This window comes from Panthera leo, chromosome D1 (genome assembly GCF_018350215.1).
Source record: "Panthera leo isolate Ple1 chromosome D1, P.leo_Ple1_pat1.1, whole genome shotgun sequence".
NCBI classification, from domain to species: domain Eukaryota; kingdom Metazoa; phylum Chordata; class Mammalia; order Carnivora; family Felidae; genus Panthera; species Panthera leo.
Window position 1 is genome coordinate 98,653,759 of NC_056688.1, and position 23,021 is coordinate 98,676,779.

At 51.6% G+C, this 23,021-nt stretch overlaps 2 protein-coding genes across 5 annotated transcripts in view; one reads left to right on the forward strand and one right to left on the reverse strand.

The window, feature by feature from the left end:
• Positions 1-20,234, reverse strand: ARHGAP1 (Rho GTPase activating protein 1). Of its 2 annotated transcripts, XM_042906766.1 has the most exons (14): positions 20,135-20,149; positions 19,867-19,908; positions 16,403-16,572; positions 16,080-16,175; positions 8,823-8,910; positions 4,692-4,823; positions 3,997-4,083; positions 3,696-3,794; positions 3,251-3,358; positions 3,090-3,166; positions 2,800-2,877; positions 2,195-2,323; positions 1,911-2,014; positions 1-1,771 (listed from the first exon to the last, which is right to left on the reverse strand). In XM_042906766.1, exons 3-14 carry the CDS (start codon positions 16,533-16,535, stop codon positions 1,583-1,585), a joined length of 1,320 nt encoding a protein of 439 aa, XP_042762700.1. In that variant the 5' UTR covers positions 16,536-16,572; positions 19,867-19,908; positions 20,135-20,149; the 3' UTR covers positions 1-1,582. The 2 variants fall into 2 exon arrangements, with proteins under 2 accessions (XP_042762700.1, XP_042762699.1); XM_042906765.1 differs by lacking the exon at positions 19,867-19,908 and having other exon boundaries at positions 20,135-20,234.
• The window catches only part of ZNF408 (zinc finger protein 408), a 16,672-nt gene continuing 5,417 nt past the window's right edge, over positions 11,767-23,021 (forward strand). For all 3 annotated transcript variants that reach the window (XR_006194018.1, XR_006194019.1, XM_042906753.1), the window contains exons 1-5: positions 11,767-12,423; positions 20,559-20,690; positions 20,990-21,267; positions 21,916-21,977; positions 22,214-22,473. Coding sequence is in view for 1 of the 3 variants with exons in the window: in XM_042906753.1 (XP_042762687.1) it covers positions 20,642-20,690; positions 20,990-21,267; positions 21,916-21,977; positions 22,214-22,473 (649 nt within the window). In the remaining 2 variants the exon portion in view is untranslated. The remainder of the gene's footprint in view (positions 12,424-20,558; positions 20,691-20,989; positions 21,268-21,915; positions 21,978-22,213; positions 22,474-23,021) is intronic.

A 23,021-nucleotide genomic window follows, 5' to 3' on the forward strand; every position in this document is an offset into this window, starting at 1 on the left:
TAGTTTTCCATCTCCTTTTTTATTGAAATACAAAAAGTGCAAAGGTGAAATACATGATTGGTGCCAAGGAAGTCATTAAGTGAATGTGAACACTTGATTCACAGTACTCCCGCCTCCCCCCCTTTTCCCCGCAGGTACAGACCAGTGGGACAGGGGACAGGAGAAAGACCAAAGAGATCCACGAGGCTCCCCAGTAAATGGGGCTGTGAGCAACACCTGATATACACAGGAGGGCAGAAAGCGGAAGCCCTGGCTTGGGCTAGAGATGCAGGGACCGTCAGGGAACCAGCAGCCACTCCAGGCCCTGGGAGTCCTGACATGCTAGCATCATGAGGAGAGAGCCCAGCGAGGTCGGGGCTCAGGCTGCACCCCCCTCACAGATGGGGCTGGGCTGGTCAATAAGGCCCCCCACCCCAGTACAGGCTCTGGCCAAGGCTGTGGGGGCAGGGCCACTGTGCATCTAGTATCCTGCTGCCAGGGGACAAGGCTGCAGGAAGTGGGGTCCCCAGGGTTCACCAGGAAGGAGTATCATTCTAAGGGACACAGTTGGAATGAGAAGTACCAATCATTGGGGTCCATGTTTTCTGAAAGATGACAGGGCCCTGGGGCTTGTAGTCCCTGGGGGAGGTTGCTAGAACTCCCCTGGCAGGGACTGATCTAATTGGCAAAGTCTCTGCTCAGCCCCTCCGGGAGTCCCTACCCACAGATCCTGAGGCACTGAGTCACTTCTGGCCAGAGCAGGGACCAGTGTGACCCCACAACAGACCTGTCCACAAGAGCCCTATACTGAGGATCTGTCTAAGTAGGTAGAGAGGAGAGGCAAGGCATGGGGCAGGGGGGAGGAGACTGCTTGTCCCTGGCCCAAACAGACTGCCAAGAGGCTTTGGGGCGGGAATGGGGTGTATATTTCAAATGGATGCTGGGACTCAGCCCTGTCATCCAAGCTGCCAGAACAGGGGGCTAGAACACCCTGGGGGCAGTATCACTTCAGAAAGCCTGACCCAGGATGTGAGGACGAGAAGCAGGCAGAAATAGGAAGCAGACCCCAGCCTTGCCCGTCCTTAGCTGTGTAAAAACACAAGGCTGAACCATTAGAGGAGAGGACAGGAGCAGGTGCTGGCACACAAGGCCTTCACCCAGGGAGATGCCTCAGCAGGCAGGCCCAAGCCAGCATGGCCTCTTATTCCCCAGCAGCCAGAAAAGGGAGGATCAGCCCCAGCTACCAGCCCAGCCGGCAGTGATTGAGGCATCTGCAATTGCCAGGAAAAGAGGCAGGAGAAAGTGGGTCAGCAGTTTCTGGGGCCAGTCTTTTTCATACTAGAAGAGCCAAAGGCCGCCAGATCTGCAGAGCCTGGCAAGGAGCCAGGGGTCCAAGGAGGCAGTGAGAAGTATAAGGCGAAGAAAAATGTCTCGTGGTTACAGCGAGGTCTCCAGGGCTGGCCAGGTGGGCTGGACAGAAGGGGAGGAAGAGCTGCCCAACTGGCTGGCTCCAGCTTCCAGCTCCCAGGGCCTCATGGCCCCTTTCCTGGGCAGGAGCCCCAGACTCATAAGGCTGAAGCTGGGAAGGGTGGTGGGGCAGGGCTCAGAGCCCTCCCGAGTCAGGGCTGGGGAACAATTCCCCTTGGTGATCCAGAAGGAACTTGGTGAACGTGTTGATGGGATTAATGGCCTTGAGGGTGATGGCAGCATCCTTGGCCCACAGCAGGTTAGGGCCGAGGACAACAGCCAGGTTAGTGTTGGTCATCTTGTTCTGGTCACAGTGGGCAGAAATCTGTGGAGGGAATCAGGGGGCTGCAGCAGGAAGCCAGAGAGCCTGCTTCCCATTCCGAAGAGCTGCAAGGGTGGCAGCTCTCCCCCCCACCCCCCTGCCCTCCTCCAGGTGAACAGCAGAAGCTGAGGCCGGGTCTCACCTGCACCAGGAAGGCAGTGAGGAAACGAAGCACCTGGTAGTTCTCCTCAGGCAGCGTCCGGAGCACCTGCAGCGTTGCCCCCACTCTCTGGCTCTCATCAATGTCTACAAGGAATTGGGGCCTAGGTCACAGTGGCCCGGGCCTGGGCCGACATGAGGCCAGAAGGGAGACCCCAACCAGACTTTCCTTGGAGGACAGGCCAAATCTACCTGCTCTGAGTGCAGCCCTGACCCCAACCCAGCAGAATAAGCACAGAACTAGGGAGGGAAGACAGGGGCACTCACTGAGGAAGCCCACAACGTGGGGGTAAAGGTCAAAGGTGAGCAAGGGCTCAGGAAGCTCCCGGAGGAAGGTCTTGAGGATGACCGCCGGCAGGTGTAAATCATTGTACTGGTCAAAGTCCACAGGCAGCCCTGGGGGGTGGGGATGGAGAAGGAGCTGGGCCCAGCACGGAGGCCGGCGGCCCATCCAGATGGCCGATCCAGAGGCCGAGCAGACCCCACTGCCCAATCACCCTCAGCCACTGCACAACACCCTCCTCCCACAGAGCCCTTTCACACAGGCCTTCCCCTCCTCCTCTGTGATGAGGGGACCGGGTTGAATGGGGCCCCCCAGCGCACATGACACATGACAGTTCTTCTTCATCTCTGAATCTAAACCCAGGACCCGGAAGCCTGACCGATGAGGCAGCAGGCCTGGGACAGCCAGGCAGGAGTGGGACCCATGTAATCACACCAAATGCTACAGAAACCTCTGACCGGAACAGAACGGGGGTCCCTTGCTTCCCAGGCAGCAGAAGGCAAAGAAGTGCCCTAACAGTGACACCCGTGCCCCATCTCCCCCCCGCGCCCCTCCCACTGCGGGCCCAGGCACACCCCAGAGCACTCACCCATGTTGTACTTCTGCTGTACTTCTCGCACAACTTGAGTGTTGGCTGATCTCCGGAAAATCCCCTCAGTAGTGAGAGCTGGGAAACAGTGGGGCCTGGTGAGTCTCAGCTCTGGGGCAGTGTGCAGACTCTTCGACCTGTTCTGTCTTGGGGTTCCAGTGAGGGTCGGTGTGGGTGCTGATGCTCCCCAAGGGGAGCTGGGAGACTGGGCTGAGGAGGGACCTACGGTTTCGGCTGCAGGGGAAGAAGCAGGTCCTGGAGGTCCTGCGGCCAGTGGCCTTGGCACTCACCGTGAGCCTGCAGGTAGGCAACAGTCTCCCGGAGCACAAGCGGAATGGGCTCCTGCTCTGGGTTCTTCTCCTGGAGGCTGTGGGGACAAGAGCAGTGAGCTGGGTCTGTAAGCCCTTTCCGGTCCCCACGTGCCAGGCCTGCCCACCTTTTGCATACTCACTGCTGCAACGAGACCCCAAACTGCTGGTTGGGCAAAGGGGGCCGTGGTGGCATGGGCTTGGGGGCCGTCGCAGGGCTCTTCTGTGTGGATTTGAGGAAGTCATCATACCTGGGAGAGCAGAGGGGAGGGTCAGGCCCTCGACTTGGCTTTGTCGTCACGTTGGCAACCCTGTGTGTTGGGTACTTCCTGTGCTATTGCACGTGGGTCACTTCATTCAGTCCTCATAGGAGCCCTGCTCTAGTCACAGAGTTTTTTAAGTGACAGGAATGGGATCTGACCTCACACTCTCTGACCCCGTATGCTGTCTCTTACTCATTACCTTCACTTCCTCTGCTTCCTGGGGTTCTCAAGGCTTCCTCTGCCCCTGGCTGGCATGTCCTACCCCACAAACATGACACACAAGCACACCCGTGCCCGGCGGGCACACACAGGGCCCAGGCCTTACTTGAGCACTTGGCGAGGGATCCCCAGCTGCTCCAGCTTCACATGCTCGCTCAGCTCGCTCAGGTAATTCACATAGAAGATCTTCTGCCCAAACTTGAAACTGCCGGCAAAATAACGGGCGTGGGTCAGTGGGGGAGGGCCCGTTTTGGCAGACCCCCACCATCCCCTCGGCAGCCCCTCCAAGGTCAAAGGCCGAGCCCCAAAACGGTCTGTCTCCAGGATTCTTGGCCTGCTCAGGTATGTGCTTCAGAGCCGAGAGGGAAGTGTGGGGAGGTCACTGTTCTCCCCCATCAGCTGCTCACCTAATGATGGGCTTAAAGAGGATGAGCAGGGTCTTGATGAACATGGTGGGGTGCACGATGTACAGAGCCTTAATGTTCTTCTTGTACCTGCAGAGACAGAACAGGAACTCAGCAGTGGGCGTGGTGGAAGAGGCACACAGCTAGGTTCTTCGTGCGCATTTTCTGATTTGAGTACTCATGGAAAACCTGAGAGGTAAGTGCCACTGTTGTCCCAATTTACAGATTAGGAAACGGAGACTCAGGTTAAGTAACAGGGAAGGGCAGGGTGAATAAGTAGAGAAACTGGGGGTTAAACCCAGGACGTTCCAACTTCAGATTCTTTGCTTTTACCCAATGCTGACAGCTCAGAGCCTGGAGCCTGCTTCAGATTCGGTCTCTCTCTGCCCCTCCCCCATTTGTACTCTGTCTCTCTCAAAAATAAACAAACATTAAAAAAATTAAAAAGAAAATATTTAGCTTTTAGCGTCTGCCAAGCACATTATCTCCTGCTTTCCTCATAACAACTGGGGCTGGGATTATCCCCCTCCTTACAAGTGAGGGCAGGGAGACGCAGAGAGGTCAAGCACTTATCCGAAGTCACACAGCTTGCGGTGGAGCCTGGAGATGAACTGGATATAAGCTCCTGAGCAAGCAGAGGGCAGCCCAGAACCCGGCAGAGCTGTTAGCTCCAGACCTGTCCCCAGGCCCCAACCCACTTGCGGTCAAACTCTCGGTAGGCATCCCGGAGCCAGCTAAGGGAGGGCTTGTTGTCGCTGGTCAGGCCATGGTGCAGGTACAGCAGTGTGTAGTCGCTCTCCACATACTGGTCCAGGGTGTGCTTCAGGTACCTACAAGAGAAAAGCCCATTCAGGCCCATCCTCGACACAGGCGGGGCCCCCTGAGACAGGACTCGGCACCCCAGGAGTCTTCTGCTTGTATCATACACCTCCCCACGAGCCCCTCTCCTGCACTGCCTATTCTGGCCGCATAATCAGTCACCGTGTTGTCGTGGAGGAGATTCAGGCTAGTGGTTGGGCTGCACGGAGGAAGAAGAATGGTAGTAACAGCCCAGGCCAGAAATCAGGAGATCGGGACTGTAACTGAGCCCTCTCACATACCCGCAGTAAAAATGGCAGTAACATTCTCTGCAGGACTGCCCTGAGTCAGTAATAATGACGACAGTCACCATTCATCAGTATTTAGCTTTTAGGGGTGCCTGTGTGGCTCGGTCAGTTAAGCGTCCAACTTCGCCTCAGGTCATGATCTCACCACTCAAGAGTTTGAACCCTGCGTCAGGCTCTGTGCTGACAACTCAGAGCCTGGAGCCTGCTTCAGATTCTGTCTGTCCCTGTCTCTGTCTCTGTCTCTCAAAAATAAACATTAAAAAAATCTATATTTAGCTTTTAGTGTCTGCCAAGCACTTTGTATACAATATCTCCTGCCTTCCTCATAATAATTGGGGCTGAGATTATCTCCTCCTTACAAGTGAGGGCAGTGAAGCTCAGAGAGGTCAAGCACTTATCTAAAGTCACACAGCTTGTGGTGGAGCCTGGAGATGAGCTAACTCCAATGTTTGGTCCTGTTGACCAAAGGGCAGCTTATATACTCAACCTCCCATCATAGTCTATAAAGCACTGTGCCCATGAGAGGGGATTGGGGTGACTAGAGGGTCCCCTCCCCTGCTCTAGTCACTGGGCTTTTCTTGGACCAAAGAGCCACATCTCAAGTTCCCCATGCTCACAACATAGTACCTACCACCCCACAGAAGCACATACATGCAGAGGTGTTGAGCACCTAAAGTGGATAAGTACAAAGGGGACAGATAAGAATTCTAGAATGGGAAAGGAGTCCAGGGAAAGTTCTTTCTGGTTGGCGAACCATGCTCAGACCCCAGCAGAACACCACTCCAGGCTGAGAGGCTGGGCCTACAGGAAGGCTAAGGACTTCTGGGGGGGGCAGGCGGGGGGGAGGGAGGGATGGTGCCGGGGGAGGTATTCAAGGATTTGAGTAAGTGCTCAGATACAGCCTGACCTAACCCAGACACGGTGCCCTATATCATGGCCCAGGGTGCTGGTCTGGCCCACACAGGCAGGCATGTGAAGTATCTAATGCCGGATTATTACTGTGATTCCAATCCTTATTGCTACATGGTAATTACCCCTTGTACACATTGAGCACTTTGCAGTCTGCAAAGAGCTGTCACATATAAAGATGCCATTCTGTAACTATAAAATAGCAAAAATTGTGGTGAAAATACAGTCATTCTTTGATGAATGTTATGGCCTTTTTGGAGGGCAGTAAAGTGATGTGTATCAGAAGCTGAAAGATGTTCATACTCTTTGATCCTATAAAAATATACCCAGGAATTTATGCTAAAGAAACAATCAGAAATGAACAGAAGCATTTTTGTAGAAGGCTGTTCATTGCATGTGGCCTGTTTTACAATGGAAAAAAATTTTTTGAGCACCAAGCTAACTGTCCAAAAACAGGGAACTGGTTAAATAAAATACAGGATATCTATAAATAGAAAACCTTACAAGATGTTTCTGCAGACAGAACCTATCTGTGAAGTTAGGCGTCAGAAGAGCAGTCACCCATTGGGGTAGTGACTAGAAGAGCAAAGGGAGGTCTGTGGGTGTGGATGACATGGTGTATTCCATTAAAAAAAAGCTTTTTTTAAATGTTTTATTTATTTTTGAGAGAGATAGGGCATGAGTGGGGGAGGGGCAGAGAGAGAGGGAGACACAGAATCTGAAACAGGCTCCAGGCTCCGAGCTGTCAGCACAGAGCCTGACGCGGGGCTTGAACTCACAGACCGTGAGATCATGACCTGAGCCGAAGCCGGCCGCTTAACCGACTGAGCCACCCAGGCGCCCCTGGTGTATTCCATTTTTGGAAATTCTTTATTTTTTTATTTTTTTAATGTTTATTTATTTTTTAAGAGAGAGACAGCAGGGGAGGGGCAGAGAGAGAGGGAGACACAGAATCTGAACCAGGCTCCAGGCTCTGAGCTGTCAGCACAGAACCTGATGCAGAGCTCGAACTCACAAACCGCGAGATCATGACTTGAGCCAAAGTTAGATGCTTAACTGACTGAGCCACCCAGGTACCCCTGGTGTATTCCATTTTTGAAAATTTATCAAGTAGTATACATAATTTGTTCACTTTTCTCTGCACACATATGCCAATAACATGTTTTTAAAGGATATCTTTGAAGAATGTTTAATGCTCAGAAGATGTTATATAAGATACAGAGGGGACTATACACCTGTATATATTATAGAAAAAAATAAGAAGTGAATACACTAAAATATTAACACTAGTTTTCTCTCTGGGTGGTAGGTTTATGGGAGATTTTATTTATCCTTGTATTTTTTCTTTATAGCTACTTACGTTTTTCTAAATTCTTGAAATCTGTAATACTTTACAATGATATACAATGACATTTCATGTATATTACCTTTACCTAATGCCCACAACAACCCTATGAGGTGGGCACAATTCTTATTTTTATAGGGTTCAGAAAAGAGCTGCCCCCAAGCACACAGCTAGTAAGGAGTACAGCTGAATCCAAGCTTCGGGCATTTTCTATTTCAACCTCCCAGATCTGGCTGGACAGCTGGGAAAGGCCAAGGCTGAGATAATGTGATTGATCCCCACTGAAAGTGCTGCCGTGCAGGCTGCATGGGGGCAGGGAGACCCCTTTGGGAAGGGGTGGAGGACAGACAGGATGGATGCAGGGGGCTTCCAGAAATCAGAGGAAGCCTCCTGAGTAGTGGAGCCTCACTCAGCAAGCTTTCTCCTGAAAACTGGGTGCTTTCCCATCTCCTTCCTCTGATTTTCTCCCACTCAGACTATTATCTGGCCAGGAGTCTGTCACCTGCCAAATCAGACAGGCTGTGTTAAATCAGAGGGTAGGGGTGTGACTCAGCTACCCTCAGGCTGAGCTCCCTGGCCTGCTCCTGGCTAAGCCATGTGATGGGCCTGAACAAGGCTCGGCCTGCCTGGCTGAGGGGCGGCAGGAGAAGGGTTCAGGAAGCCAGAGAGGAAACTCACACAAGGCCGGAGAGACTCAGGCCTGGCTCACCAGGACTGCAGATGCTGCACTCAGGCCCTTTCCCATTCTGCAGCCGCGCCCTTGGCCTGCCCCGACCCCTCACCACCCCCTACATGCACAGAACCATTCAGGATCCCAAAGAGCTGGTATCAGTTTCAGGGAGTGCTTTAGTAGAGATCAGGAGAGAAGTGCAAGATGGTAACTGGACACACACTAAGGCACCTCAGAAGACCGTTCTGGCCCGGCATCCACGGAGGTCCTGCGCCCAGGACCACATGCCCCGGTCCCCATGGGTCCACATGCCCGGGGCCCAGTGGTGGCTCAGCAGTGAACACTTATCAGGTTTCTAGACCAATCAGAGCTATGACATATATTTGGCTAACAGAATCCAGATAGGTACAGAAGCCACTGGCACCAAATCTGACACAAAATTCACTGATTATTCATCTAAATGATGAACAACTGCAACCACATCAGAAGCACCACATCATAATAATCAGTCCTCCTGTGTGGATAGCATTTAACTTTTCCGGGCACATCCGCATGCAGTATCTCCCACAAGGAAGGAGGGCTTGATTATGAAAAGAGGCTTGAAGAGATGAAGACACCCTTCTAAGGCTGCAGTTTCCCAGACTAGAAACCAGGTCTGACTCCTAGTGCAGTGCTCTCCCCAAAATGTAAAATAGCTCCCACGGGAGAAGAGGAGAGGCACTGAGGGAAGTGACGGTAAGGAGAATGGCATCAGCCGATACTGGGTGTAGGTCCCTCCACCTTGCCCAGGGGTACTCACCCCAGGAGCTTGCTGTGGTCCAGCTGGTGGCTCGGGGGCATTCGGCAGGCACTAAACACGATGATCTTCCGCCCATACTTGTCGTCTCCTAGGTGTGGAGAAAGATGGAGCACAGTGGGTGGCAGATCAGCCGAGAGAAGCGGGCTGAGGAACTGAAAGGTGCCGGGCCTGGAGACCTGTACCACATAGTGCAGGGGCCAGAGGGGCTAACGCAGACATACCTCTGGGCAGCTGTCTGCACTCAAGGATGTGTCACTGAAGAAAGAGGGACAGGTTGCTCTCAGGGCTACTGAGCTGGGGTCTAAAAAAATAACAGCTTTTTAAAAAGTCACACCTGGTGGAAACACCCAAATGCCCATCAACGCATGAACGCATGAAGAAAATGTGGTATATCCATGCAGCAGATATATTGTTTGGCCATAAAAAGGAATGAAGTACTGATCCATGCTACATTATGAATGAACCTTGAGAACATGATGCTAAGTAAAAGAAGTCAGATGCAAATGCCTCCATATTGTACGACTCCACTTATATGAGTTATCTAGAATAGGGAAATCCGGGGCGCCTAGGTGGCTCAGTCAATTAAGTGTCCAACTTCGGCTCAGGTTCATGATTCTCACAGCTTGTGGGCTTGAGCCTCGTGTCAGGCTCTGTGCTGACAGCTCAGAGCCTGGAGCCTGCTTTAGATTCTGTGTCTCCCTCTCTGCCCCTCCCCCATTCACACTCTGTGTCTCTCTTTCAAAAATAAATAAAAGGTTAAAAAAAAGATGTTATGCATCCCAATGTTTATAGCAGCACTATCAACAATAGCCAAAGTATGGATAGAGCCCAAATGTCCATGTCATACTCTCCCAAAGTCCATCGATGGATGGATGAATGGATAAAGAAGACGTAGTATATACATACAATGGAGTATTACTCGGCAATCAAAAAGAATGAAATCTTGCCATTTGCAACTAACTATGTGGATGGAACTAGAGGGTATTATGCTAAGCAAAATTAGTCAATCAGAGAAAGATAAATATCAAATGACTTCACTCATATGAGGACTTTAAGACACAGAACAGATGAACATAAGGGAAAGGAAGCAAAAATAATATAAAAACAGGGAGGAGACAAAACATAAGAGACTCTTAAATACAAAGAACAGAGTTGTTACTGGAGGAGTTGTGGGAGGGGGGATGGGCTAAATGGGTAAGGGGCATTAAGGAATCTATTCCTGAAATCATTGTTGCACTATATGCTAATTTGGATGTAAATTAAAAAAAAAATAAAATAAAAATAAAATGAGAAAAAAAAGATGTTAGAATAAGTAAATCCACATAAACAAAGCAAACTGGTGGTTGCCAGTTGCTGGGAAGAGGGGAGATTAGGGATTGGCTCTTTATGGTTATAGGATTTAGAATGGGTATGGATGAAATTGTGGGACTAGACAGAGGTGGTGGTTGTACAACATTGTGAATGTACTCATCACCACCAACTGTAGGGGCGCCTGAGTGGCTCAGTTGGTTAAGCAACTGACTCTTGATATTGGCTCAGGTCATGATCTTGAGGTTCGTGGGATCAAGTCCCATGTCAGGCTCTGCATTGATAGCACACAGCCTGCTTGGGATTCTCTCTCTGCCCCTCCCCTGCTCACACTCTCTCAAAATAAAAAAATAAATAAGCATTAAAAAAAAAAAAACCAATTACATACTTTAAAATGGTTAATTTTGTTATTTAAATGTCACCTTAACTTAAAAAAACTGAAAGTCATGCCCATCAAAGCAACTGCTATCTAGCAAGTTATCTTAAAAGCCAATGCTCATTCCAGAAGTGCCCTCTCTGAGCAGCGTATTTGGGAGACTTCTTGAAACTACCTTCTGAGCAAGTCCAAGGCCACTGAGGAAATGGGTGTGATTACTTAATGGTCCAGTCTCATCTTTGACCACTATCACATTTTCTGATTTTATTACTAGAATTATTAACCACACTTGGCTCTGACTGACTCCTAGACATTCCTAAAAATCATACCCCTTCTCATTAAGGATATTATTTTTTTAACTATTTATTTATTTGGGGGAGAGTGCAAGCAGGGGAGGGGCAGAGAGAGAGGAACAGAGGATTTGAAGTGGGCTTTGTGCTGACAGGCTGACAACAGTGAGCCTGATGTGGGGCTCAAACTTACAAACCACGAGATCATGACTTGAGCTGAAGTCAGACGCTTAACCAACTGAGCCACCCACGTGTCCCTCTCATTAAGGATATTCTAAAGAACATGGAGTTCAGAGGAGTTTGAAATGCTTTGCAAGAATGCTCATTTGGCAGTAATCACTGGGGTGTTTGCCCCAAACTGGTCACTATTTGATGGTCTAATCTGGCTTTGTCAAGAAGCTGGGCAGCTTTTGGGGTGCCTGGGTGGCTTAGTCAGATGAGCATCCGACTTCAGCTCAGGTCATGATCTCGCAGTTCGTGAGTCCGAGCCCCACGCCGGGCTGTGTGCTGACAGTTCAGAGCCTGGAGCCTCCTTCAGATTCTGTGTCTCTCTCTCTGCCCCTTCCCTGCTCATGCTCTGTCTGTCTCTCTCTAAGACAAATAAACACTAAAAGAAGCAGCAGCAGCAGAAGCAGCAGCAGCAGGGCAGCTTTTGACACATCTCCTACTGCCCTCCAAGGTGAGATGCTCTTGCAGGGTCAGCACAGCACTCACCCCAAACAAAGCTCAATGAGGACAAGGCCTGGTCCTCACTGCCCCATGTCCCAGGGACCTTCCCTACATCTTTTCCTTCACAACCCTGCAGAGACACCAAACCACAACTGCCTAATCCCCATTGCTTCAGGGGCAAATGAGAAGACTACTTACACAATCCATGAAACACATTGCATCTGTTCTCCACCTACCTCTGAGGATTAAGGAACCCTCCCCCCCTGCCCCCCGGCCCCATGCCTTGCTGACTGCCCTTCTCCATATTTAGTAAGCCATGATCTTGATGCTTCTTCTCGGTCAGTGACCTAACCCAGGAGTCAGTGCTTTTCCGAAGTGGTTGCCAAGGCTCTGACCCTTTTCTCCAGGGCTGGGGCAAAACTCAGAGGGGCTGAAGGAGGCTTCTGGAATGTGGGCAGCATGGCCCCAGGCCCTGCTGGCTGCATGGCTTGGTGCTTTGGCCTAATTTAGCACCTCACTCCCAGCTGTCTGACTACCATATCCAACTTCTAGATCAGCCCCTTCTTTGGAATGACTCACAGGATTCTCCAGGCTCACACACTTTCAACACAGACATGCTTGCAACTCAGTCCACATCAGGCAGCTTTGGGACACTGCTGTTTCTTTTGTCAGACAGAACTTCCTTGAGACAATTCTGCTCCCCTCCTCCAGGCTAACTCCTTGAAATCCTTAAGACTCATTCCAGAAGACTTTGTCCTCCCCTCCTTCCCCGAGACAGGTTAGCTGTTCCTCTGCCGTGATACTTTGACTCTTCTGTATAATTGTTTATGTGCTTGTCTCCTCTACTGGCTTGTGAGCAGGAGCCATGGCTCATCCACCTTTGAAACTCCAGTGCTGGTCCAGAGCCCAGCATGTGGCAGATATTCAAGAAACGTTGGAAGCCTGCATAAAGTCATAGGTCAGCATTACGTGGTATGCATGGTTCTATTTTGGAATTTGTTCATGATGATATCTAGGTTACGAGATTGCTTTAGACGGTTTCCTGGACAGAGTTTCTCCAAACTTACAAGCAGAGAGCCCTCTGCAAGCCAGTCTGAGGAGAAGGTGCAGCCTCATCTCATCCAACAACAGGTCTATTTTGCAAGACCACCTGCTGTCATACCCTAGCCTAGATCCCGAGGTACTGGGTTCCCTCCAGTCCAGTGCGGGGTGGCTCTCAGGCCTGTTCCAATCCCTTCCCATAGACTGACAGAAGAAGCAAGAGCAAAGTGGTAGGGCAGGGACAAAGGATCAGCCTGGCTGATCCAGCCTCATGTACAATCTGGAACCTTCTGCCATGAGCATGTGAGGGGAGGGACATCTGCCTATTCCCCTCTAAGCAGAGGAAAGGCCTGGAATGTAGAGGAAAATGCAAGGAGGAGCATGGAGGTTCCAAAAGATTCTTTTCATCCTGCCACCACCATCCCCCACCCCCCCCACGGACGATGCAGCCCTCATTGGTTGGTAAATATAGGGACTTTGGCGGGAGAGGGACAGGACGTCTGAGCTCACAGGGCTCTGGAATTTAAAGAGATAGTAACTGGTTAAGCAGACAACTGAGGTGAGGGGCCAGGGGCCTGTGGCTCCATCATGGCTGGCCTTGTCAACACCTTGTAAATGGGAAACTTTGAGTTCTCAACGACGGCTCCACCAATGGGCATCTACCAAGGCCAAGATGTGATATGAAAAATATTACAAACACATGCACATGTTCCCTAGGAGAAGAGGTCCACATCACTCATATTCTTAAAGAGGGCTCTGACCAGTTCTAAGAACGACTTCACTGGACTGTGTGCTCCTTGAAGGAGGTGATGTGTGTTTTTCCTCACTGAATCCTCAGTGCTGACTACAGGGCTTGTTCCAGAGTAGGTGTTCTACAAATGCATGTTGAATGAAGTCAGAATGGGGATAGAGCAAAAGGGGGATCGGTGAGGGGCTGCAAGGCAAGACTCTCAGACAAGCAAGAATGAGATGTGGGTGACCCCAGGGTCTAGCCCCTGTCCTCCCTTCCCTGAGGTTAAGTCCCATTGCTCAAGCCCTTGGGTGGCTTGGCATTTGCCAGCAGAGAGGGCAACTGCTGCTACAAGAACTTTACTCCTGCTCTCAGAAGAGAACAGACTTCTGCCCTGGAGACTGCAGGGGGAGAAGGAGTCTGGTGTCTCCAGGGCACTGGGGGTGAGGACTCAATGAGAAGACACAGAGACTGTGGAAAGCACCAGGAAAAGAGCAGCGGCCTGAGAAGGGAGACTCTACATTCCCCAGATCCCAATCAGGAACGTGCCCAGGCTATCAATCAGCAACAGTGCAGTCCTCTAGCAGGCATTCTGGGAACCGCCAGACCAGCCACCACCCGCCCGCAACCTGCAGAGCAGGCCAAGGAGATGGGAGGTGGGGGCTGGGGCACTGTGCTGGGGCCGGCTCACACGTTTGTTAAACTGTTAAATGATGAGGATACTGTAGCCAGTTGACATCATGTTGGTGCTTGAAATCTGCTGTGGTCGAAATTGCAAATGCTACAAATAAATAATAGCCTTCCCCTCCACCCCCACCCCGCCTTCCCAGAGAGCCAACTGATAAACGTTTATCAGCACACCACTGGAAAGAACCACTTGGACGGAGTCAAATTTGACTGTGGAGAATGACAGCTACTACCAGCTCAGAGAACACAGGCTGCAGAGGAGATAGGGACATAATCCATCCTCCGTTCCAACATGGGCTCTTTCTCCAGTTTCTAATGCCAGGAAACTGGCCTCCCAGGACATCATTGTGGTCTCATCAAATGACTCCTGCTCTGATGGTACCAATCCAAATTCTTCTCAGCAGTTAGAGAGGCACACCCTTGGGGGCACCCCCACCAGAGGGGCCTTGAGCCAGCCCTAAGGCCAGGCCATTGTTCACAGCCAGCCTCCTGCCCCCAGGGACGTGGGCCCTCCCTCCCCAGAAGCCCCTTTCCCTTTGGGCTCCGGATGTGTCCCCACATGGCACCACCCTATCAACCCTCCTGTAAACCTTTTGCTATTTCCGGCTCCCAGGTACCGCCAGCTCCCAGCTCCCTGAAGTGGGGCTGCAATTAAGCTGGCCCCCCCTGGCTTCCACCAAGAGCCCTTCTTGATCCACAGCCCAGAGGCCAAGCACAGAGAGCCAGGAACACACCTACCTGGCTGGGCCCCCTCAGGCTCATCACACCCTGGGGAAACAGAAACATGTTGCAGCTCTGCTTTGTAGTGGGAAAGGGGGTCACCAGGTGCCGGGGTGAGGGTGGGAATGGGGGTGGGTACCCCCCCGCTCTGTTTTGTGTCTTGGCCACATAGGCCAGGAGGATAGAGACTATGTCACACCACGTTAGATACTCCTGATGCCCCAATCAGGTCCATTTCTGGAAGTGAGGAGAGAAAGTTCTGAACCTTTGGGTGACTCTCTTGTGCCCAGGTAAGGACCCGGCCAGGTAAGAACTCTCAGCCTTGCTTCTGCATGGATGAAAGAAGTCATAGCCAAGGCTTCCAACCCAGGCTTGGGTACCAGGCAGGCACCAGGAACACAAATGCCATGGAAATGCCTCTGACATTAGGGGCAACTCTTTTAACTGCCCCATCCCTCTCTGAGCCCAGCATTCAGAGATATGGACCTCCCTATGGCTTCCCTACGGCCAGATGCCTCTGGGGCCCCCTTAAGCCAGCACCACTGGGCTCCAGAGCCATGTGCTGCCTGGCCTCCTTTGCCCACCCCAATGCCTCAGAGCAGAGCCATGCTGCCATGCTAGCTTACAGTTGCCTGTCCTCACCAGTGAGGATGACCATTAGGGGAAAGACAAAGAATCCTATCACTCTAATTTCCTCTTCTCGTAGTACAACCTTACAGGCAGAAATCAGGTCACCAGCATCCTTGTGACCTCCCCTACTCTGGGTCCTGCGTTAAGAACAGGAAAGTGGGAGCTCACTAAGGCTGAGACCCAAGGCGGGGCTCATACCCACTCTCACGAAGGTAGCACATCTTCCTGGGACCTGATGCTCCAGGGGGTCATGGGGTCCCTAACTTCTGGAAGGACACTCTGCCATTCCAGACTTCGTTGGAGGTAGGGCTTCCCCAACAGGAACTGGCACCTCCCTGGTCCCCAGTAACTGATGGGATGGAAAGGCTGACATCAGGACAAAGGGAAGGGGGATCAACTGCCACTCATTCAGGGCCAACTATGTTTCGGCTCCAGGCTAGACCCTGATAGACGGTCACTACTGTAATCCTCTCAGTGACCCTATGAGGAAGACATGAGTTCACAGAGCAGAGCTGGAAATCAAACCGGGGCTTTCTGACTTCAAAGTCTCCTAAGCCACACTGCCTCCCACACGCCATTGGCCAATAGAGACAACCGGGTCACAGGTCAGGATGTGCTTGCAGGTTAACAGGCCAAGTGGCCATCACAATCAAGTGTGTGAGTTTAAAGAATAGTACGTGTGCTCAGGAGCCCCGGGGTCAGGGGTCAGACCACAGAGTGGGCACCTGCCCGTCCCCCAGTCCCTACCCCCTGAGAGGCCGGGGGTGAGACCAGGAGGAAAACGGTGCACTGCTGGCTGTGCTCACCTGCCACCTCCACAATCTGGTGCCGGGCGATGTCGTAGTAAGGGTCATCCCACTTCAGGTGTGTCACAGGTTCCGGGGAGCTGCTTTTGGAGTCATCTGAGGAACACGGCAAAGGCAGGGGGTAATCTGGGGTGCTGGAAGTGTTCTCCCCAAGACCTGTGTTCTTTGATCCTCCCCATCTCCACCATAGGACTTGTGCTACCAGTCCCACCCTGGGGCTGGCCTCCCTGCCCTCCTCCTACTCTCCTGGGGTCTTCCTCCAACAGGAAGGGAGTCTCCCCTTCTAAGGCATGTATGGCTGCCTGAGATCCGGCAGCACCCACCTGACTTGGGGAAGTCGGGCATCTCGTCTGAGGGCCAGTTCTTCTCATCAATGGAGGCTAGCTTCAGCTGGTTCAGAGCATGGCTGGTGTCATCCAAGGTCAGGTCATCCTGCAACTCTGAAAGCGGGTCCATGACCAAGCCTGTCCCTCACAGCTTCGTTCCACAGAACCTGAAGAGAAACCGGGCGGGGGGGGGGGGGGGGGTTAGCAAGTCAGGGGCACCCTCTTTTCCCCTGTGACTTCTACAGCGAGCCCTCCTGATCTCACTCTTTCCTCCCGCAGTGTCCCCTGTTCCTGTTCCTCAACACTTCGCATCCTTGCCAAGAGCTCCATGTAGCCCTGGGCTCTCCACAGGCATGATGCCAGAAAAGGCAGCTGGGGCAGAGGATGGTGCAGCTCAGGGCGTGCCCTCAGGTCGTCCAGTTGGATAAGGGATGAGCTGTGCCAGGGCCCATGCTGCCCACTGCCTATCTGGTTCAGCAATGCAGTCCCAGCTGCAGAGAGTAGAAGTCTACACCCCGTCCTCAGGGTTCATAGAGCACAGAAGCTTCCTAGGTGCCAGCAGTTAGAGGGTAGAGATGTTGCAAGCATCTACGGAGTACAGGGCTATTCCACATGAAAAGTTATTTGTGGCCTTGTCTATTCCATCCCTCACTTTTGTCCTGGGAACAGGAGGTGGCCAGAGACCACAGGGTCCCAGAAAAAAGTCAATGGTCAAGGTGCCCAGCTGGGTTTGCCCCAGGACAGAAACAAGAAATGGGATGGAATCTGCCTGCCAGTCAGAGTGGGCAATCTTCAGGCTCTTGGGGGCTCCCAGGCCCACTCTAAACTGCAGGGAGCTCTGAATGCTAGTTTCAAGGTGGGAAAGGTCAACAGACAGTGCCAAGCATTGGAGAGCACAGATGGGAAAGTGGGAATCCCATGGCATTCAGAGTGTTAAGCTACAGGAGTCGAAAAACAGACCAGCAGTCACAGCAGACTGAGAGGGAGAAGAGCCAGCTCGGAAGCTGGGCTTGCCCAGGTCTAGGTCTGGCAGCAAGGATGTGGCCCCATGAAGCCCGAGAGCAGTACCTTCTGCCCTTGGCCCTAAACGGAGGCCAATCCCCTTCCGTTCCAAACTCACCCTGTGGGTCAGGGAGGGGATTGAATCCACTCAGTCCAACCCCAGAGAAGAGGCTGCTCTTAAGCACACTACATTCCTAGAGCCCAAAAATGACATATATAGTCAGAGAATCAGCAGGGCAGATAGAGTCCAGACAAGACCAGGCACAGGGAGGGAGAAGAGGGGGGAACTGCTAGCTAGGATCCAGACCCCAAACACCTCTGGGCTCTAAGGCAACATGACAACCTCCTGCACACGTCACGTCACAGCCGAGGACTCTGGCTGGTAAACCCGGCTCCCTGTGCCTAGCAACAACCACCCTGTTACCAGGGCAACCACACTGATTCAGTGGCAAAAGCTGTTCCAAGCTCCTGAGTCAAAGCCAAGCAGCCAAATAGCCAAACAGCCATAAAACAAAAACCAAAATCCAGAAAGTCTTTCTCCTCCTTTCCTCTGGCCTCTTCTCTGCTACACTTATTCACTACTGCTGATTACCACCAAAATAGAAATCCCTTCCATGAGCACAGAGAAAGATGACCCTCTCTTATCTGGGAACACACTTCTCTCAGTGAGTGCTGCTGTGCCCCACACCCCTGCTCTCCCATTGCCCTTCAAGCCTCCAATGCAGGCAACTCTAAGTCTTGAGGAATCCACTCCTGATTCATCGACAAACTCCTCCCATTCAACCAGATGGCTGTGAGGATTCCCCAAAGGGGACTCCACTGGGTAACGGACAGAATTCAGCACAAAGTAACCCCTATTAGGCCTGAGTCTTCTCTTCATGCCTTCTCTTCTGTCACTGACCAGGCACCAAGCGCTCCATTAGCCCTGCCCACAGCTATCCCAGAGAAGTCTTTCTGCACAATAGTGGGTCTTAACTCAAAAAAAAAAAAAAAAAAAAAAAAAAAAAAAAAAGGCATGGGATGAGGGATATGGAGAACTGGATTATAGTCCTGCTGGAGCCAATGAGTTGCAAAGATGCTGGGCAAGTCTTTTCCTAACTAGACTTACACCTCCTTATCTATAAAAGCACAGACTCCTTCCAGAAACATAATTCTCCAGTATTCTAAAATACACTGAAGTGAACAACAGGGTTAGAAGGAACAGCTGCGAGCTGAAGTATGTGTGAGGGAAGGAGAGGGACACCCTCTAAAAGTGAGTTGAACTTGAACTCCACCTCTTTTCCAGGAACTGCTCCTCTGTTTTGTCTGTTCTTCCAAAACTGACCCCTCCCCCACCCCATAGCCTCCTTTTCCAGCATAACTAATCACAGTTGTTTCCACCTCCCAGCCAGACTGGCCTCCAACCCACAGCTGCTTTCCCCTGTGAACCCTGAAGTTTAGCTCCCACTCAGTGGGAGGGTAAGGGAAGCTGGCTCAGGGAAATTCTAATATAAAGGGGTGGCCATGAAGTATCCTGGCTGCCTAAGACTCCAGTCACCTACAAGCCCTGTTCCACTCTGTGCAAAATACTCCTTACTCTGAGATTAGTATTTCTCTTCTCCACAGGTAATATCTACTTTTACAAAGATCTTTGAGAATCATTTTAGGCAGAGGTTTTCACCTCTGGACTTCTCTGAAATTCTGATGAAATCTGTGGACTTTTTCCCTAAGAAAACTCAGCACATGCATGAAATCTTCTATGCAATTTTAAGGCCCTCTGAGAATCTAAGAATCCCTGACCTATTCAGCACACAGATGCTGTCATTTGTTGAATGACTGAATGAGTGAATTAGTCTCCTAAATGGAGAAGGGAACCAATATTTGTTGAGAGCCTATATAGTGCTATAAAGTAGACAAATTACCTTTTAACTTCACAACAGCACCATGAGGTTTGCATTACCAGGCCCATTTTACTGCTCGAGGAAAGTCAGGGCCAGAAAAGATAAGCAAACTCTTTAGGCGGGTCATACAGCTGAGTCAAAATTTTAATCTATATTTGTAGAAAGTGGTCTCTTGATGCAGGTCAGTCCCTCAACACTTCTTTAAATGACTGTCATTCATGTGATTCTGAAGGTTCAGAGAGGTGCCATGAAAAAACAAAGTAAAGCCTCTCCCCTAATCTTCACGAAGAACTGAGATAATTTGAAATCGTATTCTCTGGCATTGGGACCGCCCTCCTAGTTGGGGCTCCAAAATTGCGAAAATGCAAATCCCATGATACAACAGCGAGACTTTCGACTACAAATGCATTTGTACAGAGCTTCGTGGTTTACAAAACCCGTAATAGGTGTAATTATCCCATTTCAGAGATTAAGAAATAGAGATGAAAGCGTGGCCTAATTAGTGGCAGGCTGGATACTTCCCCCAAATTTCTCGCTCTTAGCTCTTCGCCAGTTCGGACCAAAGAGACTTCCCCTTACCGTGGGCTTGCTCGATGACAGGGATCTGACCTAGACTCTGCCCTGGGAAGTGCAGGAGGAAAGCAGCAAAGGAGACAAGTCACCTCGGTGCAGACCCAGGAGGGGGCTGAAACCCGCTGTGGGAAAGCCAGGCCCCATACCACTCCTGCTCCCTTCCTAGGATCCGCTCGAATCATCCCCCTCCTGACCCTATGCCTTAAAGTGACCTGTCTAGTCCCTCCCTTTTCCCCCCCACCACCCAGGAAGACCCCCGCGCTCCGCAGCTCACCGTGGTCGGGCACTGCTCCCTGTGCCACGCCTGTCAAAGCTCGGCAAACATCCGGCTCCGCGGTAGAACGGGAACCGCCCCCTCCGGGGCTCCTCACTCCCCAACCACTTCCGCCACACCTCCAACCCACTTCCGGCTCGCTGCCAGGTCCAAACATGGCTTTCCAGGATCCCCTCCCACTTTCCTGCACGTGCTGGCTTAAATGCCCGCCTGGGAGAGGGACAGCATAAGTGTCCGACCCGTCCCTCCCAAAAGGAGGTGATTGGAACAATTAGTTCCGCTTTCCCTGGAGCTCGAATCCCTAGTGGTCCGCTGGAATCCTGTGGTTCTTATTGTTATCAGACGGAGTTTTGCCTCGCCGGTATTCCCCAACTCCCGGTTCTGTGCACCAATGAGTCAGACTCTTCGGATTCTCTCCCGACAGGAAATTTGGAAGCCAAAGGTTGTTTCCGGGAGGAGCGGAGAAGAAGACGCTCACTTCCGGCGGAAGGAGGCTTTTCTGGAGGGATGGAGGAGGCAGAGGAGCTGCTCTCTGGGGGCGAGAGACTGCAGTGCGGTTAGTGACCTGCGGCAACTCTGACCCTCGGCCCCGTCCTTAGATGGACCTGCTGTTCCCTGGTCAACTCTCTACCCCCAGGCCCTTTTCCTCCCTAGCCTGGAATCCTCCGGTGCCCTCAGATGTCTCTGGGGGGTTAAGAGTCCTCGAATACCCTCAAACCTCCTAGGGGCTCCGTTAGAGCTCTAACATCCCTCAGACTGCCGAGGCCTGCTGGACCTGCGGTTTCCCCCCGTATCTGTCCCCACCCTCATGACCCTTTGGACTGGCTCCCTTACTGCCTTCCCATTTCCCTGCAGCCCCCGACCCGCGCCTGGGCCCGGAATTAGGATGGATCCCTTCTGGACAAGGCTTTGCTCGAGGCCTCAAAGATTTCCCGCCCGGGCCGACCCGGGCCTTCCTCGCTCTAAAGAGCCTTCCCCGGGGCTTGGCCCTTGGCCCTTCACTCGCCGAGGAACCGTGTTTGGGGGTCTGGTGTGTCGGGGAGCCCCTGCAGCCGGGACTGCTCTGGGGGCCTCTGGAAGAGGAGTCTGTCACCGAGCAGAAGGAGGAAGGAGTGAAACTACGGCTGGAGGAGGTATTGAAAGATAGGACGTGTCTTCGTGACAGATCTTGCAATAGGTTCAGCCATTTGTAAACAGCTCTTCAGTTTGTTAGAAGAAGCAGGGCATTTCAAGGGATAGGAGATGGTTATGCCCCTTCTTTCCAGGACTGCCTCTTCCCCTCACTTGCAATAGTTAAGGAATCAAGGTGCGAAAAGTGCCCAAAGCTGGATAAAATGGCATGCCTCATTTAACTCATTTGTAAAATTAAAAAATAGCTGTTTCCTTCCCCCCCCCCCCCCAACTTTCCAGGGTTATTTGGAGCAATAGATGAAATAGTGTGGGTAAAGGGTTTCATTGCATAGTAAGTCTTAAAAAGTAAAGAAAAGTTGATGTACCTCTTACAACTTATTGTTTGGTACACTCACTGGAAGGCAGTAATGTATTCAACTTGTGATATTCCACATATTGGGAGGGAGGTGAGGGGAGAGTCTTTTGGTCTTTACTGAATGAAAAATCAGACAACACAGTCCTGTAGAAGAAGAACCAGAGACCGTTAACCTTCCAGGGGCTTCATATTAGATCTGTCTCAGGAGAGGTTACATCCCCGCACCCCCCCCCCCCCGCCCCCGATTCTGGTTCCCCAAACACATGGGAGAAGGACTCTTATTGGTTTATTTCAGGACGTGTCACTAGGCCCATGGGGAGACGTGTGTGCTTGTGAGCAGAGTTCAGGCTGGATCAGGTAAGTTACAGGAGAGTATGTAGTGAAGATGGTCCTTTGAGGCTTTCTGTCATGGCATGAGTTGGAACCAGAAGCCCACTGTAATTCCCCACCCAGCGATTTTTTTTGTTTGTTTGTTTGCAGTGAGTGTTCCAAAGGCATGGGGTCTTTTAGGACTCAGACTGCCCAGGAGCTGGGGCTTTAGGGAGGGTCACTTGAAGAGGGTCTCCTGAGCTAGCTCTTCCTCTGCTTTGCAGTCTGGTGCAGCAGGGCAGGCTGGAAGGTGAGGGAAACGTAGCCCTGGTGCGGATCAACGAGAAGCTCCATCTGCAGGTGTACCGGGTTGTGCTGCCAGGCTTTGAGTTGCTGCTGTGGCCCCAGCCTCGGTCTGATGGCCTGAGCCCCACCCAGCCCAGGCTAGAAGAAGAGGCAGCCATGGCTGTGGTGACAGAAGTGGACTCCGCTTCACAGCAGGAAGTGGACTCCCCTGGGGAGGATGCAGCAGAACCTTGGACAGGTATGTGTCAGATACAACGCCGGCTTCCGAAATTATCACCAAATCAACCTTGATATGACAAGGCAAAGCTGTGGCTCAGGGAGGTAAAGGAGAGCATCACAGAGTTTTTAATAGTTTCTCTGAGATGGAAGGGCAAAGCCTGGATATTTATTGAAATTTTGAAGTCTGGTAGATCTTTCAGTGTAGATGGGACAGGGCTTGATCAGATTGAATAAGGATCATGACATAATGGCTTAGGACTTGTAGATACAAGGCTAGAATTTTCAGTAAAAGGCTCAGAGAGTCTTGGGGTGTGACCTATCATTTGATGCTTTTATTTTTTTTTTATTTTTATTTTTTAACGTTTATTTATTTTTGAGACAGAGAGAGACAGAGCATGAACAGGGGAGAGGCAGAGAGAGAGGGAGACACAGAATCTGAAACAGGCTCCAGGCTCTGAGCGGTCAGCACAGAGCCTGACACAGGGCTCGAACTCACGGACATGAGATCATGACCTGAGCCGAAGTCGGACGCTTAACCGACCGAGCCCCCCAGGCACCCCTTGATGC

What these genes read in the sequence shown, in the direction of transcription:
- ARHGAP1 (XM_042906765.1), bottom strand. Translation starts at nt 16,535, where the DNA reads ATGGACCCGCTTTCAGAGTTGCAGGATGACCTGACCTTGGATGACACC. An exon ending in GCCCGACTTCCCCAAGTCAG is followed by an intron (nt 16,176 to 16,402) that starts GTGGGTGCTGCC and finishes CGTGTTCCTCAG; the next exon opens with ATGACTCCAAAAGCAGCTCC. An exon ending in CCACGTTGTGGGCTTCCTCA is followed by an intron (nt 2,015 to 2,194) that starts GTGAGTGCCCCT and finishes AATTCCTTGTAG; the next exon opens with ACATTGATGAGAGCCAGAGA.